The 16,516-nt window shown below is 40.5% G+C and overlaps 1 protein-coding gene across 2 annotated transcripts in view; it reads left to right on the top strand.

The window, feature by feature from the left end:
• Positions 1-14,175, top strand: part of med23 (mediator complex subunit 23) — a 65,173-nt gene extending 50,998 nt beyond the window's left edge. For both annotated transcript variants that reach the window (XM_081378810.1, XM_081378809.1), the window contains 8 exons: positions 51-267; positions 1,772-2,008; positions 3,528-3,693; positions 3,787-3,859; positions 4,170-4,384; positions 9,084-9,204; positions 10,028-10,159; positions 13,786-14,175. In XM_081378810.1, the coding sequence (XP_081234936.1) occupies positions 51-267; positions 1,772-2,008; positions 3,528-3,693; positions 3,787-3,859; positions 4,170-4,384; positions 9,084-9,204; positions 10,028-10,159; positions 13,786-13,968 (1,344 nt within the window). In that variant the 3' untranslated portion in view covers positions 13,969-14,175. The remainder of the gene's footprint in view (positions 1-50; positions 268-1,771; positions 2,009-3,527; positions 3,694-3,786; positions 3,860-4,169; positions 4,385-9,083; positions 9,205-10,027; positions 10,160-13,785) is intronic.
• The last annotated feature ends 2,341 nt before the right edge of the window (positions 14,176-16,516 follow it).

The raw sequence follows: 16,516 nt of genomic DNA, 5'->3' as shown, positions 1-16,516 counted from the left end.
CGTTCTGATGGTTGTGCTGGTGATGAGCTCCTCCGCTGTGCTCCCTGCAGAAGTATCCCGAGAAGCTGTACTTCGAAGGCCTGGCGGAGCAGGTCAACCCTCCCATTCAGCTGCAGTCCCAGTACCTGCCCATCTACTTCGGGAACGTGTGCCTGCGCTTCCTCCCCGTGTTCGACATCGTCATCCATCGCTTTCTGGAGCTGCTGCCCGTGTCCAAGTCCCTGGAGACGCTGCTCGACCACCTGGGCGGCCTCTACAAGTTTCACGGTGAGAGGCAGGAAGGCTCGTGGATCTCACGCAGGGAATTAAAAGAGTTTAAATTATTATTTAGGAGCAGCTATTCTGCTTTTTTCCATCTTTCTATAGTGTGTGATGTTGCCGTTTGAGCATGAAAACGGGAGTTCTTCTCTATATCAGTGTCAGTGTTTCTGAACTCCTGAAACGCCTCCACTGTAGTCTTGAGTTTCTTCCGGGAACGAACACGTCACAATATTCCTCATTATAATAATTCATGCGCAGAATAAAGGGGCGGGCCTGGTTGAGTTAGTTAGTAGTGTGTTAAACTGGCGGTTATGGTAATTAGGGGCGGGACATTTCCCAAACACACTCAAAGCGCTCGACCAATCACAACACACTGCTCCAGCGACCAATCAGAGCACAGTGTGCTTTTCAGAAGGAGGGGCTTCATTGAGACAGGAAGTAAACAGAGCGTTACTGACAGACTGGGAAGAGAGGAGCCGCAACAATGGAGTTCTATAATAATAATAATTCATTACATTTATATAGCGCTTTTCTCGACACTCAAAGCGCTTTACATAGAAGGGGGGAATCTCCTCAACCACCACCAATGTGCAGCATCCACCTGGATGATGCGACGGCAGCCATATTGCGCCAGAACGCCCACCACACACCAGCTTACTGGTGGAGAGGAGACAGTGATGAAGCCACTCAGTATATGGGGATGATTAGGAGGCCATGATGGACAGAGGCCACTGGGCAAATTTGGCCAGGATGCCGGGGTTAAACCCCTACTCTTTCGAAAGACATCCTGGGATTTTTAATGACCACAGAGAGTCAGGACCTCGGTTTGACGTCTCATCCGAAGGACGGATAGTAGTAGATCTAGTAGAGCCTGAAACAACAGTCCCCCTGTAGTCAATAATTTTATCCCTTAAAACTCATCTTTGATCACCAAAATGACACATTTAAATGTTTTTTCCTTTAAAAAATAATCTCCATGCCTTAAAATATCTTGAATGTAACTCGACACCCTTGCCTCATTTAGTATGCGTGGTTCTATGAATATGCAAATGAGCCCTGCCTCCACTCACTCCCTCAGCTCAGAGATCCACTGGTTGACGATCACACGTTGATCTGATTGGTTACAAGGTAGTTTGTGACGTCAGAAACACCAGCGATTTCAAAGCGTGTGTTTGAGACTGTCTTTGGTTCACTGCAGTTTTAAGGAGGAAATACTCAGCAATGCTGTCGAATTTACACATGGTTTGTATTAAAGCGTATTAAAAACATCACATAGACACATAAACAACATTAAAAACTTAATATTTACCACAGGGGGATTTTAAGATATCAAACTTTAAATTAAAATTGTAAATAACACATAATCAAGATGTAAACTGCAATCATATTTCTTATGTATTATTGTTCTTACTGAAGAACACAGTTTTTGAATTGTGATTTATTAATTTGATTAATTAATTATTACTTTTTTTTGCTTTTACTCTTTTACCATAAAACCTTTGACATGCAGATCGTCCGGTGACGTACCTGTACAACACGCTGCATTATTACGAGAGACACCTACGAGATCGCACCAACCTGAAGAGGAAGCTGGTCCACGCCATCATGAGCTCGCTCAAGGACAACCGCACCCCCGGCTGGTGTCTCAGCGAGACCTACCTGAAGTGTGGGATGAACCCCCGGGAGGACAACATCTGGATCCCCGACGACACCTACTACTGCAAACTCATCGGGCGGCTGGTGGACAATATCCTTTCCTGAGCGCATCACAGTCAGCAACATCACAATAATGCATTTAAGAGAGACAGGGATGGAATTTTTTCCCCGTATCTCCAATCTGAGATGTATGACCCATGTGAATTGGGTCATTCTGTGAAAAATAAAAATAGTTAGGGAGTGGTGACTGCATGAGGATCGCAGAACAGCCAAAAGTGATTACTAAACAAAGCACAAAATCCTGTGTTTTCAAATTCCTGCATTTATTTGTTATGCACGGATTGCTTCCGACTGCTGTGTTTGGAGATTAGCATCTCAGTCAGGGTCCAACATTTACACTCGTCAGCCACTGAATCAGAGTAAAAATCAGCGTTCGCGAGTATATGAAGCCACGTAACTCATGTGTATTATATATCTTAACAATGTATGGTTGTGAGAGCATGATTCGGAATAGTGTGATTATCTCATATTAATATTAATATATAGAGTAATTTAATTATGTATATGTATAGTAATTTATAAAAAGCAGGTCATGATATGGTGTTTTTGGTGTCTGCTTCAGAGTCGCTTATATAACATGTTTGAGCATCACTTATAAATCTGTTACAAAAAAGCAGCTTAATGTCTCTCTTTGGTTTTCCGCCTAAATAAATGTGACCCGTTCAGGCAAAATGAGTCACAATGAGAAAGTTTATCTCTAGCAAAATCATGTATAATTTGTTTGATTCGGACAAAACAAAATCACCAAGCAAACCAATTTCTGATAACCACATTTGGCAGTCACCAACTCAAAACCAAATATCTATAGCAAAAATATATATTAAACTTTTTTTCCCATGATACCACAATTGTTTGATTAACATTAATGAAACAGACAGCCTATATATTCGGACCTACTGTAACGCACAGATCTAATAGAACATGCTTTAATAACGTTAAGATTTTTTGCGTGAATACTCGCCAAGACAGATCTTTTGAAATACTGTAATTCTGTGTATGCGTGTATATCGGGATCGTCTATATGCGCACGCATCGGATCTGTCAGTCGGCGCCAGTAAGATCGTTTTTCATGGACCAAGGAAAGGTGGTACTCTCAGAAAACATACAAATAAAGATACTTTTAGATGTTTAATCGCTATTTGGAGCATTGGGAGTGCTAGACGAGGGCTTGATGAACTCAAAACCTTAAAATCAACCAAAATCATGAAATTTCACTTGTTTTGCCTGTAGCTCAAAATGATCCTGTGTGTATTCCCACTCATTTAACCAGCACGGGTCACAAATGTTCTATGCTTTAACTTTGGAAACTCTTAAATGTTGGCTTTAAGCTGATGCACATGCTGCCTCTGACTAGCCACGGCTGTGATGCAAACTAACGGCTACTGGCCATTTATATAAAAAGGTCAGAGATATCCATCCCACACCAACTTCCTGTCTCAATAAGAAATACGTCTAGACAGGAGAGAATCCCACTCGAGCGAGTGTGTAGTGTCTGAGTTAGTCTAGCAGAGGTGTGTATGGTCTCAGTGAGTCTCCTTAACCGAGGGCACCCATGGCAGGGAAGTCCCCGGGGCCGTTCCCCAACTGCGACTGGCGCTTCAACGAGTTCCCCAACCCGGCGGCGCACGCGCTGCACGTCACCTGTGTGGAGCTCATGGCTCTGGCTGTGCCCGGCAAAGACGTAGGCAACGCCCTGCTCAATGTGGTGCTCAAGAGGTCAGAGGTCATGACACACGAGACGCATGTTCGTTCATACAGTGCTGTGTGTTGAAGTGTGGGTTTGATGTGTGATATATGTGTGTTTTGCAGCCAGCCGCTGGTTCCCCGTGAGAACGTCACGGCCTGGATGAACGCGATTGGACTGGTCATCACGGCTCTGCCTGTACGCACACGGTCCTTGTTTATGTTCCTCTCTCCGTCACTCTTTCTCTCATACAGCAGCTAGTAACAGTAACTCCTGCTGAATGATGATGTAGACTCGCCATCGGGCCCCTTGGGTTAGGTGCAGCGTTTGGGACCATAATTGTTCTGTGTATTTATTGCCCTTGGTTTGGTTCTCTTGGTTATTTTATTAAATAAAATAAACTTAGAAGCTACATTCAGGTCCACATCTCCTCCTCCTTGCCGTGAAGCATATTTCTAAGACTCAATATCTCTGTTCAAGTTAATGTAATGTTCTGTCTCTTGCTCAGGAGCCGTACTGGATCGTCCTCCACGACCGCATCGTGAGTGTGATCAGCAGTCCGGTTCTGAGTTCGGAGTCGGAGTGGGTCGGGTACCCCTTCCAGCTGCTGGACTTCACCGCGTGCCACCAGTCGTACTCAGAGATGCACTGCAGTTACATTCTGGCGCTCGCACACGCCGTCTGGCATCACTCCAGCATCGGCCAGCTCTCCCTCATCCCCAAGTAAGACATCAGAGCCGTCTCAGAGTAACCAGCACCAACACCAATCCTGCCTATAATGCAGAGAGACATTTACCACTGGATTTTGCACAAAAAAATTTTAGATCCTAAAAAGGATTAGGCACAGACATTAAATTTCTGACCATTACTCAGTTTGATCAAACTTAAGGTCATAGAACATATAGGCTTCAATGAATCAATGAATATAACGAGTCATTAATGTATTTTAACTTATGTTTCATACTAGTATACTAGTATTTAACCGAAGCTATAGATTGTGAAATTAAACATTTCTTTTTGTTAGTGTTTTTTTATTATAAATAAACAACATATTTGAGCTTCAAACAACTACATTCTTGACTGAGAAACCCTTAAAACTACATTTCGTGACACAATAACAGTCGTATTTTTAAATTTCGCGGTCTTTCTCCTCTGCTACTGACGCAACTTGAGATTTTAAATATTAGCTATAGAATACATACAATTTACATATACAATTTAATGTAATCTTACCTTGCATATAGCAGCGGGATTTAGCATTCTACATAAAGCTACCACAAGCTTTTCTGCATGTGACACCCAGTGATTGCCAGTGAAATTAGCTGAAACTGCAGACAATTACTTTTTGTCGATCTTTGCTTAGTGAGCTGTTAAAGGAAGACAGTATTTGTATGTTTTTAATTGTTTTGATGATATATTTAAAAAAATATATATAATGTTGTGCTGCTCATCTTGGCCTGGTTTTACTTCTGTAAAATAGATTCTAAAAGTTTTATCCGGTTAAATAAAGGGCAAATAAAAATGTAATCACACCTAAAAACTGAGAAATACAGAGTTCTGTCATGAAACTCTAGATGACGCAGGCTGATGGGTCGTTAACTCGCATCATTCTCTATAGGGCGCAGCTGATTGGCTCCTCTGTGTCAGCAGCCAATGAGCTTGCTGCTCAACCTAATACTTGGTCAGCATTCGCCTTAGCAGTGCAGCTTTCAGAAACCCTTCCCCTTCCCCAGCTCCACCTGTATAGATCTGCTGCAGGTGATTCATGTGTGCTGTTGCGCAGCAGCAGTGTGTGTTATACGCTCACAAGAGTGTGTCATGTGTGTGTGTGTTGGCTGTAGCGTAGCAGATCTGTTCCTCCAAGACCAAGCACATCAGCAGTGTCATACTCATTACCAAATACTCAGAGTTGTTATGACACAACACTATTTAACATATTTAATAAATAGATTTTACTATTATTGGCACAATAATCTATAATCTGTCTTTCTTTAAATGCATTATTTTATAATCAGAAAATTCAAATATCTTATTCATATGTATTGATATGTTGGTACATAAACCAATTACAGTACATATTGAATAAAATAGCAGTCAAACCCTTAAGTCCTTGTTGAATGTGTTCTGCAAAATACATGATTTATTTTGAGATTGTCATACAGAATGTATTTTATTTGTGCCTTAAAAATGTCTTAAGTTAAATTTGACTGCAGATACTGATAAATCATGAGTGTTGTAGTGAAGTGAGTGTGTGAGTTGAGTAGTTCTGAAATGCAGTTCTAGTGTGTGTGTGTGATGTGTGAGGATGAGTGCTGCCGTGCTTCAGTTCTCCTGCCTCCACACGCTCCTCATCCACACACACACACACACACACACACACACACACACACACACACACACACACACACACACACACACAGAGAGACGCATCAGTGCGCTCAGATCTTCTTCACAACCCATTTTACTTCAGTGATCTGCTGTCTTTTCAAATGATAATCCGTTTTGTACCAGCATGAAGCCGGACAGGATGGTTTGAAAAAATGGATTTCATAACATTGTGAAAAGTTATTTCAGAGACAGAGGTTTTGATGAAAGATTATGAAGACAATTTTTTTTTTAATCTTTGCAATAACGTACTGATGAATCGCGGGCATTCGGAGCAGTGCATTATACAGTAAAATACGGTCAATTTTGATTTTCTGTTGACTTTAAAGGTAGTTCATGTAGTGTACACTATTGTTTGATGTTTTTGACAGAAGTGTCTTCTGCTCACCCTGGCTGAATTTATTTGATCAAAAGTATATTGATTTATATTGATTAAAAACTGTGAAATATTATTACAATTTAATTTAACTGTTTTCTATGTGAATATACAGTAAAGTGTAATTTATTCCTGTGATCAAAGCTGAATGTTCAGCATCATTACTCCAGTCTTCAGTGTCACATGATCCTCCAGAAATCACTCTAATATGATGATTTGATGATCAAGACACATTTATGATTATCATCAGTGTTGAAAACAGTTATTCTGCTTCATATTTTTCTGGAAATTGTGATACATTTTATTTTTCATGATTCTTTGATGAATAGACAGTTTAAAAGAACAGCATTTATTTGAAACAGAATTATACATTATAGATGTCACTTTTGATCAAAGTAATGCGTTCTCGCTAAATAAAAGTATTAATTTCTCTATAAAAGAAACAGTCGTACTGAACGGTAGTGTGTGTGTTCTGTCGTCTGTGCGTGTCGGTCCTCGTGCTGCGGTCACATGCTCTGTTTGTTTTGAAGTGTGAAAGCGTCTGTGTGTGACTGTGTCTGCTGACAGTGTGTGACGTCTGGGATCGGGTCCATGAACACACACAGATAACTCAGTGACAGGCGGCTCCTGGAGGAGCAGTGATAGCACACACACGCTTAACAGCGTCTCACACACTCGTCTGCAGCGACGGGGGAACGCTAGCACACACTCCCCTCCGCCCACACAGTGAAATTATTTATAAGTGGACATCATTAATGTGTTTAATTCATGCGTCTCGTTATCTTGAATCAGAATAAGTTCCTCCTGGAGCATCTCTTCTCTGATGATGAGGGCGGAGCAACCTGTCAATCACACGAGATCCACCAATAGCAGACCACAACCATCCAATCAATTCCCCACAGACACAATCAAGCCCCGCCCACGTGTTCTTGTTCCTGAAGCGGTTCACTCGGATATACGCGACACAATAGGAGAGAAAAGACTAACTTGCGCTTCATACAGCGGTGTCAGTGTTTTACTACAGCTCTGAACACAGCTCATCCCAATCGCAGCACACTCGTCTTTTCTTCACTATTGTGATGAATCTCCGAGTGAAACGGCTTCTGGAACAACTCTACAAAACAAAGTCTGTAAATTAATGTTAAAATACTGGCAGCAGAGACACGAGCAATGTACTGTAATTCTCTGATATTAATACTGTGAAAGGACTGTTGCTGTGAAAAGTGCATGCAGTCCATTTCTGTGATTATTTCTGTTTACAACACACTCGTGAAAATGGTGGGTTGAAAACAATTTGGGTCATTTTGTGTAAACAGCTCAAATTAGATTGGAAATTAAAATCACACAGGAAATTACTACAGTAAAAACACAGCAGTAACAGGCTAATGAAAAGGTGAACATTTGTTTATGAGCAAGAACACCCAAAATGGACAAAAATGCAGGCAAGAGTAAAAGCAACATGCAGATTAATGTCAGGAAAAGTGCAGTAAAGAATACAAACTCCACCTCTGTTATAGATCATACAGGCAAACTGCGCTTTCTCCTGTTTATGAGCACTAGACGGCCAAAACCATCAGAGTGCCACCGAGAAATACAGTCTGAAAGCCTTAATAAACACTGAAATTTGGGAATAAATGATGTATTAAAGTGAATCGACAGGATTTTACCCTCTCCGTGTAATGCATTTATAATCACTCACTTATAAGCTTGTTCAGTTCCAGCTCATCGGTCACCGTTCGAGTGATTTAGATGTGTGAGAAAACACTCCGACCAAAGCCTCCAGTTTCAAAGTTTTCTCTTTAGGCATTAGAAGTTTCCTTCTATTTTCCAGTTATTCCTGTCATAAGTGCCACGAACATGTTAATTTCAGGTGCCACGCGTTCAGCTTCAGTTCTTCCCGCTCACAGTCACCGGTCCAAGTGTGAAAGAGTTTTCCACACACATTCCCTGTCATGAGCACCTCAGACTCCTTTGAAACACCCGTTCAGCGCCTTTGTGCTATTGGCACCAGCCCACAATGCATTGCGTACTACAGTACAAAACCGTAATACATAATTACAGTAGATCAGTGTTGAAAATCGGGCTGTAAATTAACAGCAGTTGCTTACCGTGCAGAATATTACCCAGCATGCATTGTGAAACAGTATGTTACTGTCAGAATTTGGCCATTTTTACAGCAGTTTTTTACAGTGAAGAACAAATGTGGGCGGGGCTTGGTTGTGTCTGTGGGGGATTGATTGGATGGTCGTGGTCTGCTATTGGTGGATCTCGTGTGATTGACAGGTTGCTCCGCCCTCGTCATCAGAGAAGAGATGCTGCAAGAGGAACTTATTCTGATTCACGATAACGAGACACATGAATTAAACACAATAATGATGTGCACCAATAAATAATTTAGTAATAAACACTGCCAAACAGGAATTGCCGATTTCATGGGGACTTTAATTCGGTGTTACAGTTTCTACATTTCTTGGTTCCCATTAATACAGTCTCATGTAGTCTGAATACAGTTTGTCAAGCCAACGTGTAATTATTGATTGATTGTTGTTGTCTGTTGCTGCTGGACACTGTGTTGCAGTGATTTTATGGTGTGTGTGTGTGTGTGTGTGTGTGTGTGTGTGTGTGTGTGTGTGTGTGTGTGTGTGTGTGTGTGTGTGTCAGGTTCCTGTCGGAGGTGCTGAAGCCCATCGTGAAGACTGAGTTCCAGCTGCTGTACGTGTATCACCTGGTGGGGCCGTTTCTGCAGCGCTTCCAGCAGGAGAGGACCAGATGCATGCTGGAGGTAGAGCCACACACACACACCTGTGCTCTTCAAAGCAGAGCCTCATGGGAAAGAGAGACGAGACTTGATTAGGCCACAGGCCGGCACACACACACACACACACACTAAAGAGAGCGCCTGAGTGGAGTAGTTCCTTCTGTGATCCTGTGGGGCTGTGTGACGCAGTCCATCTCTCCACACACTGACCACAGCACATTACCCAGAAACCCTTCAGATCCACACACTGACCACAGCACATTACCCAGAAACCCTTCAGATCCACACACTGACCACAGCACATTACCCAGAAACCCTTCAGATCCACACACTGACCACAGCACATTACCCAGAAACCCTTCAGATCCACACACTGACCACAGCACATTACCCAGAAACCCTTCAGATCCACACACTGACCACAGCACATTACCCAGAAACCCTTCAGATCCACAAATGCCTGATTCACTTATGAACAAAGCAAGTCACTGTCTTTATGAGTGAGTAATTGAATCATGTACTTAACCAAATCGTTCACATATTATAGAGGCATTCAATAACAAAACACCAGTGTGTTACTCTGCTGTGGTGGTGTTTGGAGCAAAAACACAATATTAAGAGATTAATTAAGAGACTTTGTTAATAATCATGAGTCAAGCCTTCATAGACGGACTGTCATTCCTCCACTTGCAACATCTGCATCGGAGCAGATCAGATCGAGTCAACATAACACCAACATCCACTAATGGTTAATAATAGTATTAATAATAAAGAAGCGATAGTAATGAGTAATGATTGAGTGGTGGCCTGTATTGAGTGTATGAGTGTGTGTGTCTTCCTCTCTCAGATTGGAGTGGCGTTTTACGAGATGCTCCAGGCTGTGGACCAGCACATTAAACACTTGTCCTATATGGACCCCATCTGTGACTTCCTGTACCACATCAAATACATGTTTACCGGGGACAGCGTTAAAGACCAGGTAAGACACACACACACAGTGACATTCTTCTTCGTATCAAGGCCATAAACACTTCTTGAACATCGGACTAAAATGTTAGATTTTTCGGGAGGTTGGCGGGTGAGATGCTGTCACAAACCCTGGGCTGACTGTGGTATGATGTAGCAGTTTCCTATGAGTTTATAAGATTATTAGGAAACGAGGAAGCAGGAAGGTCCTCCTGTCTCTGGGGCGTAAGCAGTGTGCTGGAAATCCACCAGTAAAATACAGTCAGGTCACTCAGTGGTGAAAGTCAATGAGATGTATTTGTCTGAAGTGGCGATCCAGGGTAGTTTCTCTCACATGTCACTAAATAAGCTCTAAGCAAAACCGTATACTCATTTATCATTGAACAAAGACTCTCAAAGTTGACTGGAAAAGCAAATGAACATGATCATAAGGCCTCCCACTTCCTTTTATCATATAATAGTATGTACACTTTCCGGTTCATCTTCATCCACATTGGTCTTCCTCAACATCCCATAATAGGCCCACCTGACGAACGTGAACAGTTTTAATGATGTAAAATAGACTGTTCTCAGATAACAATTTCTCCAGAAGCCGTTTCTCCTCCTCCAATCCCTCTGTCAAAAGCAGCATATATTGAGTTAACGATAAAGGTTGAGTGTCTGTTTTCAGTACATACAATACAAAAATATTGTTTTACACGCACATATACAGTCAAACCAAAACTTATTCAGACACCATGTGTAGTTTTTGATATTTTTTTTACTAGTGGTTTGACTGTACACTACCGGTCAAAAGTTTTAGATCGGTAAGATTTTTAATGTTTTTAAAAGAAGTCTCTTCTGCTCACCAAGGCTGCGTTTATTTGATTAAAATACAAACAAAAACAGTAATATTGTGAAATATTATTATAATGTAAATCCGCTGTTGTCTATGTGAATGTACAGTAAAGTGTAATTTATTCCTGTGATCAAAGCTGAATGATCAGCATCATTACTCCAGTCTTCAGTGTCACATGATCCTTCAGAAATCACTCTAATATGAGGATTTGATGATCAAGAAGCATTTATGATTATTATTAGTGTTGAAAACAGTCATGTACAAATTTTTTTCAAAATTCTTTGATGACTAGAAAGTTCAAAAGAACAGCATTTATTTAAAATAGAATATTTTCTAACATTATAAATGTCTTTACTGTAACTTTTGATCAGTTTAACTCATCCTTGATGAATAAAAGTATTGATTTATTTTATTTCTTTCCCCCAAAAATAAAAATAAAATTCTTACTGACCCCAAACTTTTGAGCTGTAGTGTTTAATGTTACAAAAGCTGTAGATTTCAGATAAATGCTGTTCTTCTGAACTTTCTATTCATCATAGCATCATGAAATAAAAATGTAAAAAACTGTTTTCAACACTGATAATAATCATAAATGTTTCTTGAGCATCAAATCCTCATATTAGAGTGATTTCTGAAGGATCATGTGACACTGAAGACTGGAGTAATGATGCTGAACATTCAGCTTTGATCACAGGAATAAATTACACTTTACTGTATATTCACATAGAAAACAGCTGATTTAAATTGGAATAATATTTCACAATATTACTGTTTTTGTTTGTATTTTTAATCAAATAAACGCAGCCTTGGTGAGCAGAAGAGACTTCTTTTAAAAACATTAAAAATCTCACCGATCTAAAACTTTTGACCGGTAGTGTATATTTGTCAAAAACAATGTATCTTTCATGATCAGTAAGATTAACTAAATTAATTACGCATAAGCAGTGGTATTAAATACACGCAGGAAAATAATATCTCTCTTAGAGCAGATCGTACAAATTCAAATGGATCAGCCACTAATTCAACGAAATGTTAATGGTGGCGAGTTAGCATGAGATCGTGTCCCTGTGCGGTGCTTGTGGTCGTGTGTGTGTGTGTGTCTCACATGAGTGTGTGTGAGGGGGTCGAGTCTCTTTCTGAAGCCGCTGTGTGTTCGCTGGAAAGGTCAGGTATATCAGCTCCGGATCAGCAGTCTGCAAATGAAGATCATCCTCCAGTGTGCGTTTGCTTTATCATCTGAACTTCAGCTTCACTCGCTCACATCATCCCTCTGAGGCCTGCGGATGGAGGTGTTTAATCGTAGTGCTGACGACTGTGTTAAATCCACACGCACTGTAAGCACTGTATTCTAGTGTTCAGTGTACGAGTTTAAAAGGTTTTGTCATCCAGCATGTAAGGGAAACGGGTCCATTTAACTCGAAGGGAATTATTCATTTATAGGGAATTTTGAAAGTCACTTCTGTTACGGTCGAGCAAACGCCTCGTCCAGCGTTCACTTGAACATCAAGTAGATCTCTGTATATAGAAGTATATTTCTGCAGCGGATATTAATATCCAAACTATAGTGAAAACACTATTTATTAGCAGGGTAACAAGATCAGCAGTTTAAGACATTAAGAACTCTTCTCTTTAAAGTCTGTGTAAAGGCAATTCTGAGATTCATTTCTAAACACATGATAAATGTTAGAGATGTTTTGCTGAAAACACGTTAGAAAGACTGAGCTGTGCAGTGCTGAACTGTGGAGTTAGACCCTTAAACACTTTTTACCATTTTTGTGTTCAGATATTTAAGATTTTGATAACAGTTTATTTACTTTGGTGTTTTTTTTATCATTCAACTTTGGCTTGGTTGTTAATAACACATTTTTCTGTGGTGTGACAAACTCAGAACACATATTTAATATGTATATTTAAAATCTTTAAATACGAATACGATTTTGATTATTTTAACACAAAACTAATATCTAACACAAACACATGCACACACACACATTCATACGAGTTGCAGAAGGAAAGAAAGTGAGGAAAGAATGAGTTTAGTCAGTGATCTAAGCATCATAGACACATTTACAGGTTTTAGACATGATATAGAGTTGTTCAGTTGAACGATGCTTGATTAGAAGTCCGTCTGGCATTGGTTTGGAATGATCTGATGCATTTTGATCAGTGGATTTCAATCCTGTTTTTAAGAGGTCACTCAGAGGTCTGTCTTCAAAACAGCACAGGTATGCGGATTGAGACGCACCTTATAGAGCTCCTCTTCTTCTTTTCCCATGTTCATCTCCAGTGTGTGATGTTGCCGTTTGATCATGAAAACGGGAGTTCTTCTCTATATCAGTGTCAGTGTTCCTGAACTCCTGAAACGCCTCCATTGTAGTCGTGAGTTTCTTCCAGGAACGAACACGTCACAATATTCCTCATTATAATAATTCATGCGCAGAATAAAGGGGCGGGGCCTGGTTGAATAAAGGGGCGGGGCCTGGTTGAGTTAGTAGTGTGTTAAACTGGCGGTTATGGTAAGGGGCGGGACATTTCCCAAACACACTCGAAGCGGTCGACCAATCACAACACACTGATCCAGCCGACCAATCAGAGCACAGTGTGCTTTTCAGAGGGAGGGGCTTCATAGAGACAGGAAGTGAACAGAGCGTTACTGACAGACTGGGAAGAGAGGAGCCGCAACAATGGAGAATATGAGGAGAATAATCAACATTCAAGCAGGAAAACCTGTTCTAGTAGAGCCTGAAACACCATCAAGACTTTGAGAAAGTGTATAACCGGTCCTCTTTAATTCTGCGCAGGTGGAGAGGATCATCTGTTCGCTGAGGCCGGCGATGCGTCTGCGCCTGCGCTTCATCACACACATCAGTAAGATGGAGCCGGTGCCGACAGCGAGCAGCGTCTCTCAGACCCCGAGCGTGTCGTCCCCCGCGGCCCCGAGCGCAGCCGGACCCTCCAGTGCTCCTCTGTCCGTGTCCCAGTGAGCCGTCTCAACACTGTGACTGAAGATCATGTGACTACACAAGGCTTTAAACTCCAGACTTACATCACCTGCCTTATTTTCATCTAGGAAGAGCTGTCTTTTTCCTGAAGCCTTCAGCCTGAACTCTGATAGATCAGCTTCTGTTTTGTAGCTTTTTTTGCTTTGTCACGTTTCATTTTTGTAATAAAGACAAATCATGTGTTAAACGAATGTGAGCCTGTGATTTTGTCCTTTTGTGTGTATATTAGAATCACAGTCACAGACTCTAGTATCTGAAACTACAGCACTAATCATAGATGATAAAATATATATATACAGTTGTGTTCAAAATAATAGCAGTCTGATTAAAAAAGTGAGTAAAGCTCAAAATCTTAATAATAACTTTTATTTCAATGCACACAAATGCATTGGGAACACTGCACATTCTATTCTAAAATCAAAACATGAAGAAAAATTTATCAAATTTGTTATTACTTTATAGAAAGTGAAGAAAAGGGAATATTAGGCTGTTCAAAAAAATAGCAGTGTCAGCATTTTTCTTTACAAAATCAAATATTTACTGTATAAACTGAAAAATGCTTGAAGATTTAGCTTTCTTGTGAACCACTGAACTAATATTTAGTTGTATAACCACAGTTTCTGAGAACTGTTTCGCATCTGTGTTGCATGGAGTCGGTGCCAACTTCTGGCACCTGTTAACAGGTAATCCAGCCCAGGACGATTGCACTACAGATCTGCATTTCTTGGTTTTGCCTCAAAAACAGCATTTTTGATGTCACCCCACAAGTTTTCTATTGGATTAAGGTCCGGGGATTGGGCTGGCCACTCCATAACGTTAATCTTGTTGGTCTGGTACCAAGATGCTGCTCGCTTACTGGTGTGTTTGGGGTCATTGTCTTGTTGAAACACCCATTTCAAGGGCATTTCCTCTTTGGCATAAGGCAACATGACCTCTTTAAGTATTTTGATGTACTCAAACTGATCCATGATCCGTGGTATACGATAAATAGGCCCAACACCATGGTATGAGAAACATCCCCATATCATGATGCTTGTGCCACCATGCTTCACAGTCTTCACAGTGTAGTGTGGCTTGAATTCAGTGTTTGGGGGTCGTCTGACAAACTGTCTGCGGCCCCTAGACCCAAAAATAACAACCTTGCTTTCATCAGTCCACAAAATATTGCGCCATTTCTCTTTAGGCCAGTCAGTGTGGCAAATTGTATCCTCTTTAGCACATGTCGTTTTTCAACAATGGGACTTTGCGGGGGCTTCCTGCCAATAGCTTGGCTTCACATAGGCGTCTTCTAATTGTTGCAGTACTCACAGGTAACTTTAGATCTTCTTTGATCACCCTGGAGCTGATCATTGGCTGAGTCTTTGCCATTTTGGCTATTCTTCCATCCATTAGAATGGTAGTTTTTCGTTTTCTTCCACATCTTTCTGGTTTTGGTTGCTATTTTAAAGCATTTGATATCATTTTAGCTGGGCATCCTATTATTTTCTGCACTTCTTTATATGTTTTCCCCTCTCCAATCAACTTTTTAATCAAAGCACGCTGTTCTTCTGAACAATGTCTGGAACGGCCCATTTTATTCAGATCTTCAGAGAGAAATGCACTATAACCACCATGTACAGTCCAGTACTGCCTTCGCCCTTAAATAAGGGCCACTTATTGACACTAGTTTTTTCACAGAATGATTAACCTCAATAACTGAACTCCACACTGCTATTATTTTGAACACACCCCTTTCAATTAATGATTCAATTATACAGAATTAGCAGCATACATGTGATTACTGTTGGGTCTGTTGTTTTTCCTATTATTCTACTACACCTACTAGTAAATTATTTGCCATGTAGAAATATAATTTCTACCAAAAACAGTTATTGATCTGGTTAGTGATGTTGGACTGCTATTATTTTGAACACAACTGTATATACATTACTGTCTTTCAGCAAGGACGCATTAAATTCACCAAAAGTAATATTTATAATGTTACATAAGATTCTGTTTCAAATAAATGCTGTTCTTTTGAACTTTCTATTCATCAAAGAATCCTGAAAATAAAACTATGACGGTTTCACAAAAATCTGAAGCAGAAAAACTGTTTTCCACACTGATAATAATCATAAATGTTTCTTGATCATCAAATCCTCATATTAGAGTGATTTCTGAAGGATCATGTGACACTGAAGACTGGAGTAATGATGCTGAACATTCAGCTTTGATCACAGGAATAAAATACACTTTACTGTATATTCACACAGATGATTTACATTGGAATAATATTTCACAATTTTTACTGTATTTTTGATCATATAAATGCAGCCTTGAAGAGCAGAAGAGACTTTCAGAAACGTCTTACCGACCCCAAACTGAACATGTTAAAAGTCAGCTAAACAAAGTCTGAACATGTACTGTGTTTGAGTGATATTAAACACACATACGACACAAACTCATGTGTGTGTTTCTGCTGTGATCGTGACCAGCAGACGAGCTTCAGATGGAGAACTGATACCGATTCTGTGCTTTTAAATTCACATTC

Source organism: Scardinius erythrophthalmus (genome assembly GCF_964197995.2).
Source record: "Scardinius erythrophthalmus genome assembly, chromosome: 11".
Lineage (NCBI taxonomy): Eukaryota > Metazoa > Chordata > Actinopteri > Cypriniformes > Leuciscidae > Scardinius > Scardinius erythrophthalmus.
The sequence above is the reverse complement of the archived record's forward strand: the minus strand, read 5'-3'. Positions and strand labels throughout refer to the sequence as shown.